At 44.2% G+C, this 14,820-nt stretch overlaps 9 protein-coding genes across 9 annotated transcripts in view; 5 read left to right on the top strand and 4 right to left on the bottom strand.

Annotated features, from left to right (window-relative positions):
• Positions 1–1,183: 1,183 nt before the first annotated feature.
• KUCA_T00005017001 (uncharacterized protein) lies at positions 1,184–3,484 on the top strand (the record flags this gene model as incomplete). Its single annotated transcript, XM_022606160.1, has 1 exon — positions 1,184–3,484. One exon carries the CDS (start codon positions 1,184–1,186, stop codon positions 3,482–3,484), a length of 2,301 nt encoding a protein of 766 aa, XP_022461020.1.
• Positions 3,485–3,961: 477 nt separating this feature from the next.
• KUCA_T00005016001 (uncharacterized protein) lies at positions 3,962–4,606 on the top strand (the record flags this gene model as incomplete). The annotated part of the gene is made up of 1 exon (XM_022606159.1): positions 3,962–4,606. One exon carries the CDS (start codon positions 3,962–3,964, stop codon positions 4,604–4,606), a length of 645 nt encoding a protein of 214 aa, XP_022461019.1.
• Positions 4,607–4,721: 115 nt separating this feature from the next.
• On the bottom strand, positions 4,722–5,276 carry KUCA_T00005015001 (uncharacterized protein; the record flags this gene model as incomplete). Its single annotated transcript, XM_022606158.1, has 1 exon — positions 4,722–5,276. One exon carries the CDS (start codon positions 5,274–5,276, stop codon positions 4,722–4,724), a length of 555 nt encoding a protein of 184 aa, XP_022461018.1.
• A 216-nt stretch (positions 5,277–5,492) lies between these two features.
• On the top strand, positions 5,493–6,068 carry KUCA_T00005014001 (uncharacterized protein; the record flags this gene model as incomplete). The annotated part of the gene is made up of 1 exon (XM_022606157.1): positions 5,493–6,068. One exon carries the CDS (start codon positions 5,493–5,495, stop codon positions 6,066–6,068), a length of 576 nt encoding a protein of 191 aa, XP_022461017.1.
• Positions 6,069–6,303: 235 nt separating this feature from the next.
• KUCA_T00005013001 (uncharacterized protein) lies at positions 6,304–8,385 on the bottom strand (the record flags this gene model as incomplete). Its single annotated transcript, XM_022606156.1, has 1 exon — positions 6,304–8,385. The coding sequence occupies one exon, from the start codon at positions 8,383–8,385 to the stop codon at positions 6,304–6,306; it is 2,082 nt and encodes a 693-aa protein (XP_022461016.1).
• A 353-nt stretch (positions 8,386–8,738) lies between these two features.
• On the bottom strand, positions 8,739–9,321 carry KUCA_T00005012001 (uncharacterized protein; the record flags this gene model as incomplete). Its single annotated transcript, XM_022606155.1, has 2 exons — positions 8,739–9,075; positions 9,194–9,321. The coding sequence occupies 2 exons, from the start codon at positions 9,319–9,321 to the stop codon at positions 8,739–8,741; spliced, it is 465 nt and encodes a 154-aa protein (XP_022461015.1).
• Positions 9,322–9,476: 155 nt separating this feature from the next.
• KUCA_T00005011001 (uncharacterized protein) lies at positions 9,477–10,382 on the top strand (the record flags this gene model as incomplete). Its single annotated transcript, XM_022606154.1, has 1 exon — positions 9,477–10,382. The coding sequence occupies one exon, from the start codon at positions 9,477–9,479 to the stop codon at positions 10,380–10,382; it is 906 nt and encodes a 301-aa protein (XP_022461014.1).
• Positions 10,383–10,402: 20 nt separating this feature from the next.
• On the bottom strand, positions 10,403–13,948 carry KUCA_T00005010001 (uncharacterized protein; the record flags this gene model as incomplete). Its single annotated transcript, XM_022606153.1, has 1 exon — positions 10,403–13,948. One exon carries the CDS (start codon positions 13,946–13,948, stop codon positions 10,403–10,405), a length of 3,546 nt encoding a protein of 1,181 aa, XP_022461013.1.
• Positions 13,949–14,170: 222 nt separating this feature from the next.
• Positions 14,171–14,820, top strand: part of KUCA_T00005009001 (uncharacterized protein) — a gene marked incomplete at both ends in the record, with an annotated part of 1,461 nt that continues 811 nt past the window's right edge. Inside the window, one exon of the mRNA XM_022606151.1 lies at positions 14,171–14,820. This exon is cut by the window's right edge and continues 811 nt beyond it. Within this exon, the coding sequence (XP_022461012.1) occupies positions 14,171–14,820 (650 nt within the window).

The following is a 14,820-nucleotide window of genomic DNA, read 5'->3' as shown; positions in this document are numbered from 1 at the left end:
CTACTAACTGACCGATCGAAGAAGAGCCCCATCTTATGACCAGCCAGCTCTTCAAGCTAAAAAGAAAACTAGAGCTACATACAACAGCCATACAAAATATTAGCAAAATACGCAAAAATATGCTGAGGATTCTCCTGAAAACTTGGGTTAAGGTTTCCGAATATGCACACCATGGCCTTGGTATCCACATAGAGTAATTGCCAATCACTTACTAAATCTGTTTTTCGGCCCTCCTTCCCCGTTAAATGCACGAAGTTTCTATCGAGTATGTACGGAATGTGAAGATGTATATCAACCAACCAGACTAATCTTACATGTAATCCCAAACTATTACAATGCGCTTGACATCCCTAAAATATTTTTACAAAATAATAACCTTAACCTGCCCAGCGGCATTGCACCCTATAATGCACGGATCCTGCCACCCATAGATGAGGCTTCCTATTCTAAGCTCGACGGGTCGGGGGCCGAGGGGGTTACCCGGCCCCTACACGACCCCCAAAAATCCGCCACCGGAGGCCACACTAGAAAGCAAAAACCCACTTTCTCCCCAGTAGGAGGCAAACCGTTTGTTATCCGTTTGTTCTTTGATTGTTCTGTTCCCTTGATTTAGCCTAGGTTGGTCTTCATCGAGTAATAGTCGAAATACTCATTCACATCTGTTCCTGATTTTCCGAAGGCGCGCGCCGATCAACTGGAAATCAACGTGCTATTGGTCTAAACTGGACCTCATCCTTTGAATAACAGGTACGTGCAATTTGATGATTTCTATCAAAACGCCAGACACACATTTCTGGAGTTTATAATTTGGCAGATCTGATTGGTTGTTACCAAGAGTTGTCGGTTTTTGGGTCTTTGCCAAATCGTGACTGATTTTCATTGTTTTTGATTGCTAACAAACTTCCATCTCAGAGCCGTGTTTAGAGAACTGCCTCTCTTGTTCAAAATCGGTGAAATTTTTTTGGAATCTTCACCAACATTCTCCTTGGATTTACCAAAGCTGAGTCTTATTTAACCACACCCTTTCGTTGTTATTCCTGTCTGCTTTATGCAATCCCAACACTGAAGCTCTGCTCTCCAGAATCAACTACCGACCTTCCCTTGTTATCCAATTGTTTATCGCAACTCAAACAAGTTTGTTCTGGCACAGAAACATCAAGAAGTTCGCACATCACCCCCAATCATGCGTGACTTCAACTATAAATCGGTCTCCGCAAACAAGGCTGCCGTCAGCATAACGACATCGTTGTACGACAGGAGAGCACTAGACTGCACAGATGACAAGCCATTGGTGAACTCACTGAACCACCTTACTTTTCTAACTTCGTCTTCTGCAAGGGTGCGCGAAACTCTCGCAAATGACGGTGGCCTGGAACGACTAGTAGATATACTCTACGAATGCAGGAACCCGGTCAATGAAAAGGAGACATCCGTTTTTGGATGGAAATGGATACTGGCATTTCAATGCCTAGTCCTGATAGGAACAAGAGGTTCCGAGAAGATCAGAAAGAAGGTGGTGAATGCTGGAATGATACCAATCATAGCCACCGTTCTGGACAACTATCTTATTGCGAACTCCCTGAATGAAGTTTCCAATGACACGACATCAGAGGCGATAAACCCGCCTATGATGCCTTTTTCGAGGGTAGCTGAGTTGAATCCAACGAGGTTGACTGAAAGGTCACCGACATTGGAGACGAACGAAGTCACTCAGCTTTTCAATACCGTGAGAACGTTATCAGAAGAGACAAATTTAAGAGCAGATGAGACCATACTGAGCGCTGAAGCAACACTAAACCCTGTCGGGGATGATTCTCGTTCCGATACGGTGAATACCACTAATCAGATGAAGAATCTAACCAACTCATCACAGGCGATACCAGACATCAATCACGCGAACCCAGCAGATTACAACTCGGAGATCTTGAGACAAATCTTCCTGTTACATTTCATCAACAGGATCAACAACTCTGAGGATGTAATCAATATCAACCATGAACTGGCCAAAGTATACACACCTATGACTTACGACGTTTTGGCTGTGAACCATTTGATCAATGAGCAGTCAATCAACAACATCATCACGGAAAACGTGAACAACGGAGGTGACAGATTGTCATTTCTAACTGGTTTTGTGGACTCGGAACACTCTCATTATCCAAGGAAATTTGATAAGGGAATTCTCATTCCCAAGGAAGATGATGTCATTTGGTCTCTGCAAGTATTAGCTTTTATTTCGAAGTATCCCTCGTTGAAGCCAGATTTATCGAAAACATACATCATCAGGGGAATGTCTTTGAGATCACAAATGACTGCGTCGCCTCTCGCGCCCTTTGGACTGTCTCACTCCGTTCCAGGTTTGGACACGGATGATGGAAACGATTTTGATACAGAGTACATGCTGGACAACACATCATCCGATGAAGACAGCGACGTCGCTCTTTCTGACAGACTGGTTGCTAAGAACAACAGTACCAGCACCGGCAATACACACGTGAAGAAGGGTTGTGTGGGCGGATGTGAATTGGTGAAGGGTTTCTACGACTACTTGTTTTGCGAATATGAGAAGACATGTGCTATTGAGGATAGATTGGCAAGAGCCACTGAGATGGAAAGGCTATCGATCAATGTTTGCAGTTCGTTGCAGATCGAAAGAAACAAACTGATTTTGAAGAATGCAATGCTCCAGGAGGAGAAGGAGTTGAAGTCGAAGAGAGAGTGGGATTATGAACATTACGAACGCTTCGAGTTGAGCGAGGATAGTGAAGATATTGACACTTCGATCATGTCTATTGCAGATGTGAATATCTTTCAGCTGGTGGAGAAGTTCACTGTGAGAGGTCGTTATTCAAAGGACATTTGTTACTGGGCTGGTGTTATAGTCAAGAACTCCTGTCGCAAGGACGAATCCAAGGGAGGTGTGAGACAATGTGCTTACTTTGGGTGTGGAAAATGGGAGCAGTCTGCAAGGCAGTTTGCCAAGTGTAAAAACTGCAAAAGGACGAAATACTGTTCCAAGGAGTGTCAGAAGAAGGCGTGGGAATATCACAGGCATTGGTGCTCTCAATCCAGCAGCGGTAGTTCAGCATCGTCAAGTGTATCCCAACCTTCAACCGCCAACAACGACGAATGGCAAGCTGCCCACCACCATTTTCACAGAGACCACTCTCACATGCAAGAACATAATCACATATCTCCACAGCAGCAGCAGCAGCAGCAGCAGCAGCAGCAACAGCAACAACAAACTATGCTCCAAGAAACTAATGCCAACGATAATGTCCTGTCACAAAGTCAATCACAATCCCAGCCTCTCACACAAGTTCAAACACCACAGCAGCAACAATCGCATCGATTGACTTTGTTGAATGCGCAAAGCCAGGATGAAGATATGGACTATTCAGACACTGCCACTCCTGGACCAGGAAGTGGAGGTGTTGATGGCCTAAGTTATTTGCCTGAAGCTCGTGAACCCGCCATTCGCTAAGCTGAGAAAGGAACAAAAAATTAATGATTTTGGCCTGAAAAGTTTCATTTTTCTACCCTCAGACTCAAGTCTTTCTCTTTTGCTACTCTGATTCAACCCATGCCCGGCCGAGTTATTTTTATGCTTTTTTGAAGTTTTTTTACTGGTTAAATGGTTGGTTTATTTCATCTCTTTTACATTGGCAAGTCATTGCTACTACTGGCTCAATGAAAGGTATAGCTCATGATAGTTGATGATTGGTTCTTGTAGATGAATAAAAGTTAAGGCTTTTTGCCTTGTAGTTAGGAAGGAATACACCTTTAGATTTGTCACTTGCCTTATGTATTAGTTTTCTCTCGTACACGCACTGTTTTGTTCACAGGGCTACACAACCAGACACGTCGCGCGTACCTTGGTGGAGATGTGTGAAGTTTCCAACATTGAGTGGTTCTGATCCACAACAGAGGACCCAAACCCACCTTTTTCTTATATAAAAGAATGAGATTTTCAAATTGCGGATTCTTAATCTCGTTGCTGGCATTCGTGCAGTTTGGCTTCGCTCTGAGGTTCGAGATCGAGTCAACTGCCCACAACCCACCTCCAAAGTGCATCAGGGATTTCGTCCAGGAAGGCCAGCTGGTGGTTGTCACAGTTGATTCCTCGGGCCATGTTGGTGATGGCCAGGTTCTTTCGTTGAGAATTGTAGACGGTACAGGAAACGAGTACCGCAAAACCAAAGATGTTGCTGGTAAGGTGAAGGTGGCATTTGCTGCCCACTCCAATGGTCCAATTGACATTTGTTTTGAGAACCAGCTGCAAGACAGGAATGCTGTTGGTTTGAAGCGTGAGATAGAACTGGAGCTTGAGGCGGGTGCTGCTGCCAGGGATTGGAACTCTATCCAAGCCTCGGAAAAGCTGAAGCCATTGGAGGTTCAGTTCAGGCAGGTTGAAGAGATGACTGGTGAGATTGTGGGTGAGTTGAACTACTTGGTCCAGAGAGAAAGAAGATTGAGAGATACAAACGAATCAACCAATAGAAGAGTGAGGAACTTCTCGATCTCTATCATTCTGTTGCTTGTTGGTGTTGGTGTCTGGCAAATCCAGTACTTGAGGAACTACTTCAGGTCCAAGCATATCCTTTGAGCAAAATTCACGCTCATTAGTTGAAAAAGGCTTTCTACGATTAGTCTTTAGCGGTTATTATTCATTATCATAATTGCTTGACCTTATCAAGATCAAAATGTAGCATGGCCGAACCTCAAAAATTCAGCTCCCCCATTTTTCCCATTACCATTGCGAAATCAGCATAATTGACATATGGCCGTGCACCCTGGGTAGCCACCTCAATCATGTCTATTAGTAGCCCTCTGGGTGTGTTGTCGTTGAGAATTTGTTGCAAAGATATCAAATCATCAAGATATATTCTTTCTGAATAAACTCCATCTTTTGAGACATCTCCCGGCTTTTTATCCTTTTTTTTGCAGTGTCGTATGAATAATTTCCACGCCTCATCAATCTTCCTCACATTATCTCTCATCACCACTAGTAATCCAGATTTGCTCAAATATTCTTCAAAACCAACAACCTCGGTACCCTCTATCACGTAATCACTGACAACCACATTTACCAACAATCTGTCCGGAATCTTCAACTCCTGTTTGAAGAACATCATGAGCTGGGAGGCAAGAAGGTCTTGAGAATCGTTCTCATCACAGAAATTGGAAAACTTCTCCAGGAGTTCCTCCTCCACCTCAGGAGGTGGGTTCGGCCTCTCTTTATTGAAAAGTTGATCTCTGCCTTTTTTCGGCGGCATTATGGAGATATTGCTTGGTAAATCCGGTACTAAACAGCCTCAGCTGTATCGGCCTATTTTACCCAAACGCCGCAATTTAATTACCCGCCCAAAAATTGAGGTTCACACTTAGCCGCGGGAAAAAAAAAATTGGTTGCCGCGGGCAGAAGAAGGATGAGATAGATCTTTTGAGGTCTTGTTTCACATATTTTATTCAGTTTTAAACCAGCTTTAACAATGACTACCGAAATACGAGAACTAGCCCAGGAGCTCACTGCTGCTCTGCACCAATACCCAAATTTCCCCACTGAGGGAATTTTGTTCGAGGATTTCTTGCCAATCTTCAGAAACCCAGATCTTTTCACCAAGTTGATCAAGGCTTTCAAACTTCATTTGGACCAGACCTTCCCAGACCAGAAGATCGACTACATCGTTGGTTTGGAGTCTAGAGGTTTTCTTTTTGGCCCCACTCTGGCCCTTTCCTTGGATGCCGGTTTCGTTCCAATCAGAAAGGAAGGTAAGCTTCCAGGCAAACTCGTCTCGGCTTCCTACACCAAGGAGTACGGTACCGGTACTTTCGAGATGCAGGTAGAGAGCATTCCAGAGGGTTCTAACGTGGTTATTGTTGATGACATTCTGGCCACTGGTGGTTCTGCCGGTGCTGCTGCTGACTGTCTGCTCAAATGCAAGGCCAACATTTTGGAGTTTGACTTCGTCATGGAGTTGGACTTCTTGAAGGGTAGAGAAAAACTGCCAGGTCCAACCTTCACTCTTTTGTCTGGACAGACGGAGGGTCTGGCTGGAAAGAACTGAGCCATTGTATCACTATCTTCTTTATATTTGCTAGAGACCTGGGTCGTAGGATTCCAGTCTAGACTTGAATGTACATGAGTTTTCACTGAAAAAATAAAAGTAGCAGTTTATTAGCAGTTTAATGTGCGTGGCACGTTATTGTTACAAAAATGTCCATTTGTATTGCCAAACTTCATGCCATGACGTTCTTGACACTTGAATGACCTTGAACTCCCAAACATCATCAAAAGACTGTTCAGCCTTGGGACGGAGTAGACGCTCTGCTTACACCGTCTGGAGTCATCGTCTTCTTTCCCCTCGTCCTGCCAACGGAGTGCTCCACAAAGTACGAGGGTATAATGTCCTTCTCCACCGTGGATATATAATATATTCCTCCTGTAGACGTCCACGAAACTGAGTTGTCGTCGTAGGAGTATTGGACATAGCTGGTCCTGTTTAGAATGCACTCCAGATCTACCAGATTCATGGTATATCCATGGGGAACAATAGGCTTCAAACTGATTATCTTGGTCCCTACCCTCAAGCCTCGGAAAAGCTCCACAACCTTTTGGTTGAGCTCAGAGTCAAACAAATAATTATTCACCAAGATGATGTCGGATTTGTTAACGTAGTCCTCCACATCTGGATTTTCCTCGAAGCCCTGTCTCAGGAAGTAGCTGACTGAGCCTGTTCGCAAGCCGTATATTTTACAGCGCTGTTCGAATTCCTTCAATTGCAGCTCAGATAGTGTGGACGCATGATCCATGATCTCGCAACCGGCGCTTTCAGCTCCAAACTCAAGGGCTGCCTGTAATGTACAATTGCCCACTCCAGACCCCAAATCGATGAACCTGTGGGTGTGGTTCAGCCCGACCTGGTTATAAACCGTGGTGAGAAAATTCGGCAGCAACTCGCCGTAAACGAAGTTAGAGAAAGCCTTATAATCGCGAAGCTTCCTAGAGTTTGGAGAGACCGAACGGGAGTAGCACTGGTTCAAAATTTCGTGGAAGCACAACAGAGGGAAGGTCTTGAGATTGGCTGTGTACTTGAAGATCTCACCTGAAATTCTGAGTTTATCCAATATCGCATTATATTCGTTGACCAACGATACCACAAGATCACCATCCCCATTTTCGACTGCCTTAATATACTTACCAACAATGCAATCGTCAACACGGTTCAGGTTCAACACCTGAAGTCTATACGGCTCCGGTATATAGGTGTACGCAACCAGCTCCATTATTCTCCCAATTTCCTCGAACGGGTTCAGTTGTTGATCCTTTGGCATCTGTAAAGTATATTTCTCGCGAAAACTCGAGAACGGTGTCGCGAGCTCGATTTCCGAGAACCTCGTATCGTTGATGTAGGCATCCTGGTTGTTATAAACCAACTCACTAGCGGGCACAAGCACGTCGTTATCGATGGTATTGATCATGGAACCCTTGTATATCTCATCCAAAAACATAGGTCTATTTCCAATAGGTATTTCAGTATTGTCTGACCAAGATACAAAAAGTGGAATTATCTTCTCGACCTTGGCTGGGGTCGACTCTTTTGTGCGGACAGGATCCTCTTTCTCCAAGGCCTTACCCTGAATTTTTTTGATTTTGGCAACAGAAGACTTCACTGGCTTCTTGGGAGAAACCTTCGTGTCTTTAGCTGGTTCTTTCTTGGGCTCTTTCAGCTCTTTCTTTAGACTTTTCGTCACATGTGGTGAAGCCTTCTTAAGCGACTTCTTGATTAGACCATTCACAGTGTTCTTGATAACAGCCTTCTTTTTCACAATTGGAGAAGGTGGAGGACTTGGCTCTCTTTCGATTTTTGGTTTCACCCTTCTGAGGAAACTGTCCGTATCACCTGACCCCAAACTGGTGAAGTAACTAGCACTCTCCAGCAAGGCTGACAAACCACCATTGCTTGGTTTAGCTGTTTTGGTCTCTCCATTGCTTGGTTTTTTTGCCTTAACTGAACCATCAGTGGAGCGTTTTGGTGGACTCTTTTTCTCGCGCTTTAGGGGATTTGGGCGCGGGAAATGTGGCCTATCTTTGTTTTGGGCAGGACGAGGATGTATCTTGATCTCCTCTCTGAGCTTTTCCTTAACCTCGGTGAATTTCACTGAAGAATCCCTCGTTTTTGATTCTGGGCCTGAAAACGACGTCATATACCAATCAGCATCCGCTGTCAGTTGTGCAAGCATGCTGCTACCACGTTTCCTCTTCTTGGGCTCCGGAACCGATTTTTCACGAGGCTCTGGGGTACCTGTATCTTCAGATGCCGAAACATTGCGATCAACAGAGTCAAACAACTGATCACTCGGTGATGGCGATTCCTGTGACATCTCGGACAGAACCGAGCTATAATACTGATCTTGTTATGCTCTGTTGTTGGCTATCAATCCAACGCGTTGTGTCTTGGGGCTTCAATATACGAAGGGAGTGCGCGACCAATGAGTTTCCTAATCGGGTAACCATATAGAATTAGCCTCAAACATGTGAAACCTGAAAGGACCGGGAAATGCTCAATTTGCTGCTTGAATTAAGACTCTTGTAGCATGTTTGTATTATAAAAGTGACATGATGAGTGATTTGCGATATCTGCTACCAGATTCACCAGGGAGGGGTGTGTCAGTAGCATTGAAGTACAGATCCCATAACTGCTGCGCTATTCGATCACATATCTCTATTTGATTTTTCAAATTTCAATTTCTTTGGTGATAGAGAGCCAATCCCGCCGAGATGGACCAGCAACGCCGACCAGATACTGGGATCTTTCAACGACTCGTATCGTGAACATGACGTCTCGCAATCGGAAACTTTTCAGATTCCCTCTATATGCAACCAGCGAAGATTCCATTATCTGTCTCTCAGATGTGGATGTCCTTATTATACAGCTCTCATCATACACTTGCAGTATATCGAAATTTGCTGATTCTCCGAGTATGCCATGCATTTTAGTCAACGCTGCTCCTATCAGCATTTTCCATGTTATACTGTCAATGTGGAGATCATCCTGAGGTTCCAGGGTGGTTCTGGATTGAGTTAGCTTGAATTAAAAATTGGTTTGATGCTTCTGCGGGGCATCTTTGGTCAACCCCGAGCTTTCAGAGAACCGCTTCTGAATTTTGTCTTTTCAAACGAGCTACTTACAACTGCAAGGCATAGTAAAACCATTCAGGGTTCTTCAGCGATAAACTCCAAGGTCCACCTTCTGAGTTCTCCATGGCTTTCACAACTTTCTGGTGAACAGTATAGGATCCACTGACTAAAGAAACCATATCCATTAACCCACACAATAATTCGAATATTTGATAACGTTGCGTGTATTGGCTAAATTACTCGATCGGGACGTAATTTGAAAAGGGTTAGACCAGAGGTTTGGCGTAGACTAAACGAACGTAGCTTCACGTATCCTTTGGAACTAGCCACCACAATGTCACAAACGGGACCTCATGATGAGAATGTGCAGATAATTGACGATGATTTAGAGGTCACGGAAGCGAATGCACATTTAGTGGAAGATCAACCCAATGTATCGAATGAGTTACACGATGAAGAAAAGGAAGCTTCTGAACAAGAAGACTCGGAGGAAGAGTACCCCGAAGATGTTCAAAAAGCACTAGAATTTCTTCTAGAGGATATCAAACATTTTGGCGATGTGGAAATCACAAAGAGGATAATACGAAGAAAAAAGTTCGAAGACGAAGGTGTTGAGGACGAAGAGCTGGAAGACGAGGACATCCTTGAGTGTGATGAGGAATTTCTCAGAGAAATTGGACTAGAAGGCGAACCTTTGGATATCAGTAATACAGAGAAACAGAAGCTATTGATGGAGAGCTTTGATGAAGACCAGATGTCGAGATACGAGTTTTTCAGGAGATCCAACCTGAACAGACCTGCTATTAAGAGAATAGCAAACTCGGTACTGGGCCAAAGTATCAACAACAACGTTGCGTTGGTTCTGGCCAGTGTAGCAAAGGTTTTTGTTGGAGAAATAGTGGAGAAGGCAAAAGATGTACAGAGGCGCCAGCAGAAGGGAGAAATCATACGAAAACTAGAGGTGAAGAGGGCATTGGCTACCAGAGACGAAGAATTGAAAGCTAAGAAAATCCGACCCGAGGATACGAAGGCGAATTTCGGGTACTCAGTAGGACCTAACGGAGTACTGGTCCCTATTACATCTGCAAAAACTTTCACTATTGACCTTCCCAAGGACGATGACCCATTGTTGCCTGAACATTTCAGAGAGGCATGGAGGCTGTATAAGGAGGAAACTGATACGCTGCCTAGTGACCAATGGAGAAGGCAAGGAGGCAGCGATGGCTGGTTGTTCAGGTAGAAATTCTAAGCTGGCTCGGTTCACTTCAATGGCACCAATGACAATGATGTTTGGAAAGCTTGAATATCAGTCACGCAAATATTTTCCAAAGCTGCGTTCGGAGCCTTTATGACAGCTGAACTTGGTTTTGACAGCTTGAAACTATCAGAGACAAGTTTGGTGCCTTCCTTGAGAATGACAGTGCACAATCTGAGACTTTTGCCCTGGTCCACGAAAAACTTGAACAGGTCTTTGAACATAACGCCTTGACTGCCATTTGCGCCTTCTACAATCTCATGGAGCTGCTCAGAAGTAATGTACAGACCTTTCATTTTCAAAAATTTCGACAGGTGGACAATCAACAACTCACTTTCAACCTTCAATTTCTCCTTTCTCGATTGTACCATAATACTGAGCTTAGATCTTGCCCTTGACTCAATGGATACATATCTTCGGAAGAACTCCATCAAGCGTGAGAGCGTTAGCTCGCGAACAACTTCAATGTCAATTTTGCTCTCATATGATGCATCAAAGGAGTAATCTTTGGATGTGATCTGTTCCCAAGAGCTTCTATGTTTTTTGATGGAAGCAGTGGTGCCTCTGTCTGCGAACGAGTTTTTCTCTTTTGAACCATATGCGTTCAGTGTTACACTTGCTGGACCACCGGAACTCTCAAGTCTATGGCTTTTATTTTCCAGTCCTTCCAAGAAAGGGACCACGAAATTGGAGTGGAAAGTGGCCTCTGACATGTTCCCCAATGTTGTTTCCCATTGATGGAGATGTTCATCTATCTTCCTTTCCAGCTGCTCCGCTGTAAGATGACTGCTGACAGTGGTTATGTGGATCCCTATAGAACCTCTCAAGATTCTAAGACCACCAAGTACTAGATAAGCTACCTTTGAGTTTCGCAACGACGGTACCAGATCAATGGCCATCATGAAGGCCGTGAACTTTGTGAGCGTGAACGCAGCAACATCGTGTCGTCTGCCTGTTTGCAAGAAATAAACAATACTGCTAGTCGGATCTTGCTCAGAAGATGGTCTTGAGCAGCTGTATGAGACACCTTGAGGAATTACATATGTGCTGGGATCCGGCAGGGGTCGCAGCTGATGATAATAAGATGGCAAGGCGAAGTCGGCCACCACAGAAAAGAGTTTCTTCAGAGAGAGTTCATCCGAATCACCATGAAGAAACATGGTGACCTCATTTTGCCCCTCAAGAAAGAATCTCCGCAAAAACTGTTCCATGTCATGCCTGGTCATGTCTTCTAGAGCCTCCAGTCTTTCTTCAATGGACCAGGTGTATTGCTCCAAAAGCAATAATAAACCTGCAGATGCAACAGCAACAGACGGAGCGGTTTCAAGAAAGTTGTACTTTGTTCTTACCCTAATTCTCGAATCTCTGAACAAATTGGAATCCACTTGATATTGGAAATCTTCTGCTAACAGCTTGATACGTTTCTTCACCAACAATAGAAATGCCTCTGCGTTTTCTGAAAATCCAGATATGTGAAGTCCCAGTCTGACATCTCCCTTAATGGAAGGAATGAAGTTATATGTTGATCCTAATAACTCCAAATCGTACAAATGTTTGTCCAACCGCAGCTTTAGCAGCTCACAAAGAACATCCATACATATAGTGTGCATTGGACTGGGTCTAAGCGAATGGCATACAATCTCTGCTGAGAGCAGGGACCGTGATGCATAATTTGGGTTTATTTCTCGCTGAAGCCAGAGCGTATACTGATGACCCCTACCAATCACCTTGGGTATCTCGCTTCTGGCTGATGTTTTGACGAAAAACGAGAGATTGGCATTTCGAGACCGTTCTGCTGTCGACCTGAGAGCTTGCAGAATTACCGAATGTTTATACGCAATCGAAGGCATGAACTTATTCACAGGATTGATAAAGAAGGTTGGAAATGTCCTTGAGAGGCAGATGATACTTCCGGGTATGAAGACCCCTGTTTGGTAATCAAAGCCAAAAGCTTTATCTTGCGTCTTGGATGAGGTTGTTTGGATAACTTTCTTCAGATTGTCAAAAGAGATCCCAGACCCATATATGACCAAAGCTAAAGAGTTTTGACTGCAGAACTTTCTCAGAAACACTTTGAATTCTCTTGCACGTTTAATCCACCAAATGTTCGCGTTATCTTCAGAGAAACCCCCGGAATATTCATGATCAAGATCTGACCAGGACGAAGAACCTTTCACCAACCAGGTTGGAGACAAAGATACAAGATTTGTTTGCAGCAGTTTTGACAGACGCACAGCTTCTTCCATAGGCGATAATTCATTGTCTCTGTATAAGAATCTCAAGAGGTCGATTGAACACAGGTCGGAAAGATTACTTCCCAAGTCTCCATCCGGAGAGGATAGAACCACCTCCAGATACTCGAAAAACATTGAAATCACCTTTTCGATACTCTCGGCACCTTTTTGCGTAAGTCTAACGCTCAATGTTAGAAAAGTCATATCATTTGTAGGGTTTAATCTGGATGAGATTATCGTGCTAGCAAGACCAAGTTCTTTGTATCCATCAGTGAGACCTCCTATGCCTTCGTTACCTAACATTTGGCACCATGCATCACAGAAAAGATCGTACTGGCGTCTCAATTTTGAGTCCGGGTCATGCTTTATTGCAAAGTTGAATCTGAGACTGGTGGGCGCAGAAGGGGAGTCAATTAAAATCACCTTGGCTCTGACACCAGAGAAAATATCTGTTTTGTACTTCCAGCACTTTAATAATGTAGGAATAGCTTCCAAGCTTGTATCTGTATATGGGCGAGGACTGTTCTCTAGAGTGTGAGCTCTCTCAGACGCAGAGAATGAAAAGAACTGCAAGGCCATCTTCTGCAGCATGTTCAGAGATTGCGGTCCTCTGAGGACCAAAGACATTTTGGAACTGGTGTACTCTTTGCTGAAAAACATTTTCACCTCATTTCTCATACTTATATCGGAAGTGTGAGCAGTTTTGGCCAAGGTAAAGATATTACCAGTGCAGAACCTATGAAAAGGATGGCCTTCAGCGGCCAACAGACGCAATCCATGGAACATTAACTTGGCCTCGTTGGTTTTATTTTCGTTATGTTCATCATTGATAACATGAATTTCTCTTTGGACCAAATCTTCGGGAAATTGCGGAGATCGGAAGAAAGAAGAGAACATACGTAGAACATGACTGAAAATGGGTTCTCCAAATATATCTTTGGCACTGTCTTGGCCAGTAACCAGAGAATTGGTTGGGATTTCAAAATAGTAGCTGGTTTGTTCGCCTGAGGTTGACGCATTGTATCTCCCACCATGTCTTGATAATGTCTGATGTAAAAGGCCAGGCTTGGGGAACTGCTTTGAGGCCAACGGGAGCAAGTGTTCACACAAATGGGCTAACCCTGGAACAGAATCTGGGTCCGCATGAGATCCTGTAGCAACTGTCAACGAGCATGCAGCTAAATCCTCCGTTGGATCTGAAATAAGCAGAGTCAACACTCCGTTAGGCAATAGGATGTGTCTGTATGACCTAGAAGTCTGCCCTAGTGGAACAGCAGTAGAGCATTCAAATACCCTCACCTGCGTGTTTTCAGTCATTTTGAAAAAGATACAGGTGTTACATATTGGTTTCCAAACAATACTACTGTTAATCCGAGATCTACACCTCAAATATATATTTTTCCCAGACATTTACTTAACCTTTAATCGACCCAATCCTACGGTTTTGAATCAATTCGAGATAGTTACCCGATTGGGACGTCTCAAATGCACCTCATCGCTCCACTGAAAAATTCACGCTTTCTATGCTGAACACACTTGATGGAAACCTTACGGGGGAGGATGATCGGTCTTGAAGTTTGGGGTAAAATACCTCGTTTGTGCAGTTCTAATGCTGTTAGACACTTTTGTGCTTCCAAAGTGGCTTTGAATGCGGTGAAGAAACCCAAGCTCGACCTCACGCAGATTCTGAAGGAGGCAATCAAATCCACGGGCCCTCTTCCATTGTCCTCTTATATGAAGCAATGTTTATTACACCCGGATTTTGGCTATTATACCACAAGAGACCCCTTGGGCGCTACTGGTGACTTTGTTACCTCGCCCGAGATTTCACAGACATTTGGTGAGATGATCGGGATATGGTTCTTCGCGGTATGGAGATCCCAGGGCGCTCCACAGAAACTGCGCTTTATCGAATTTGGACCGGGAAAGGGAACATTGATGTTCGACACAATGAAAACCTTCAACAGACTCGCCTCGAGCACAGGGAGTATTCCTCCACAACAGGTGGAGATCCTGATGGTGGAGGCCTCGGAGGTGTTGAGGGAGGAGCAGAAGAGAAAGCTGTGCTCTCCAGGCACAGAATTGCAGCCATCAGAAGTGAAGGGGCTATTTGAAGCCAGCAGCCAATGGGGAAATAAGATCAAATGGCTAGAAACTGAACTGGATATTACCAAAGACGAATCGTACAC

The sequence above is a fragment of the Kuraishia capsulata genome, genomic scaffold (genome assembly GCF_000576695.1).
Source record: "Kuraishia capsulata CBS 1993 genomic scaffold, Kuraishia_capsulata_scaffold_6, whole genome shotgun sequence".
NCBI classification, from domain to species: Eukaryota; Fungi; Ascomycota; class Pichiomycetes; order Pichiales; family Pichiaceae; genus Kuraishia; species Kuraishia capsulata.
This window is presented reverse-complemented; position numbering and strand designations above follow the sequence as displayed.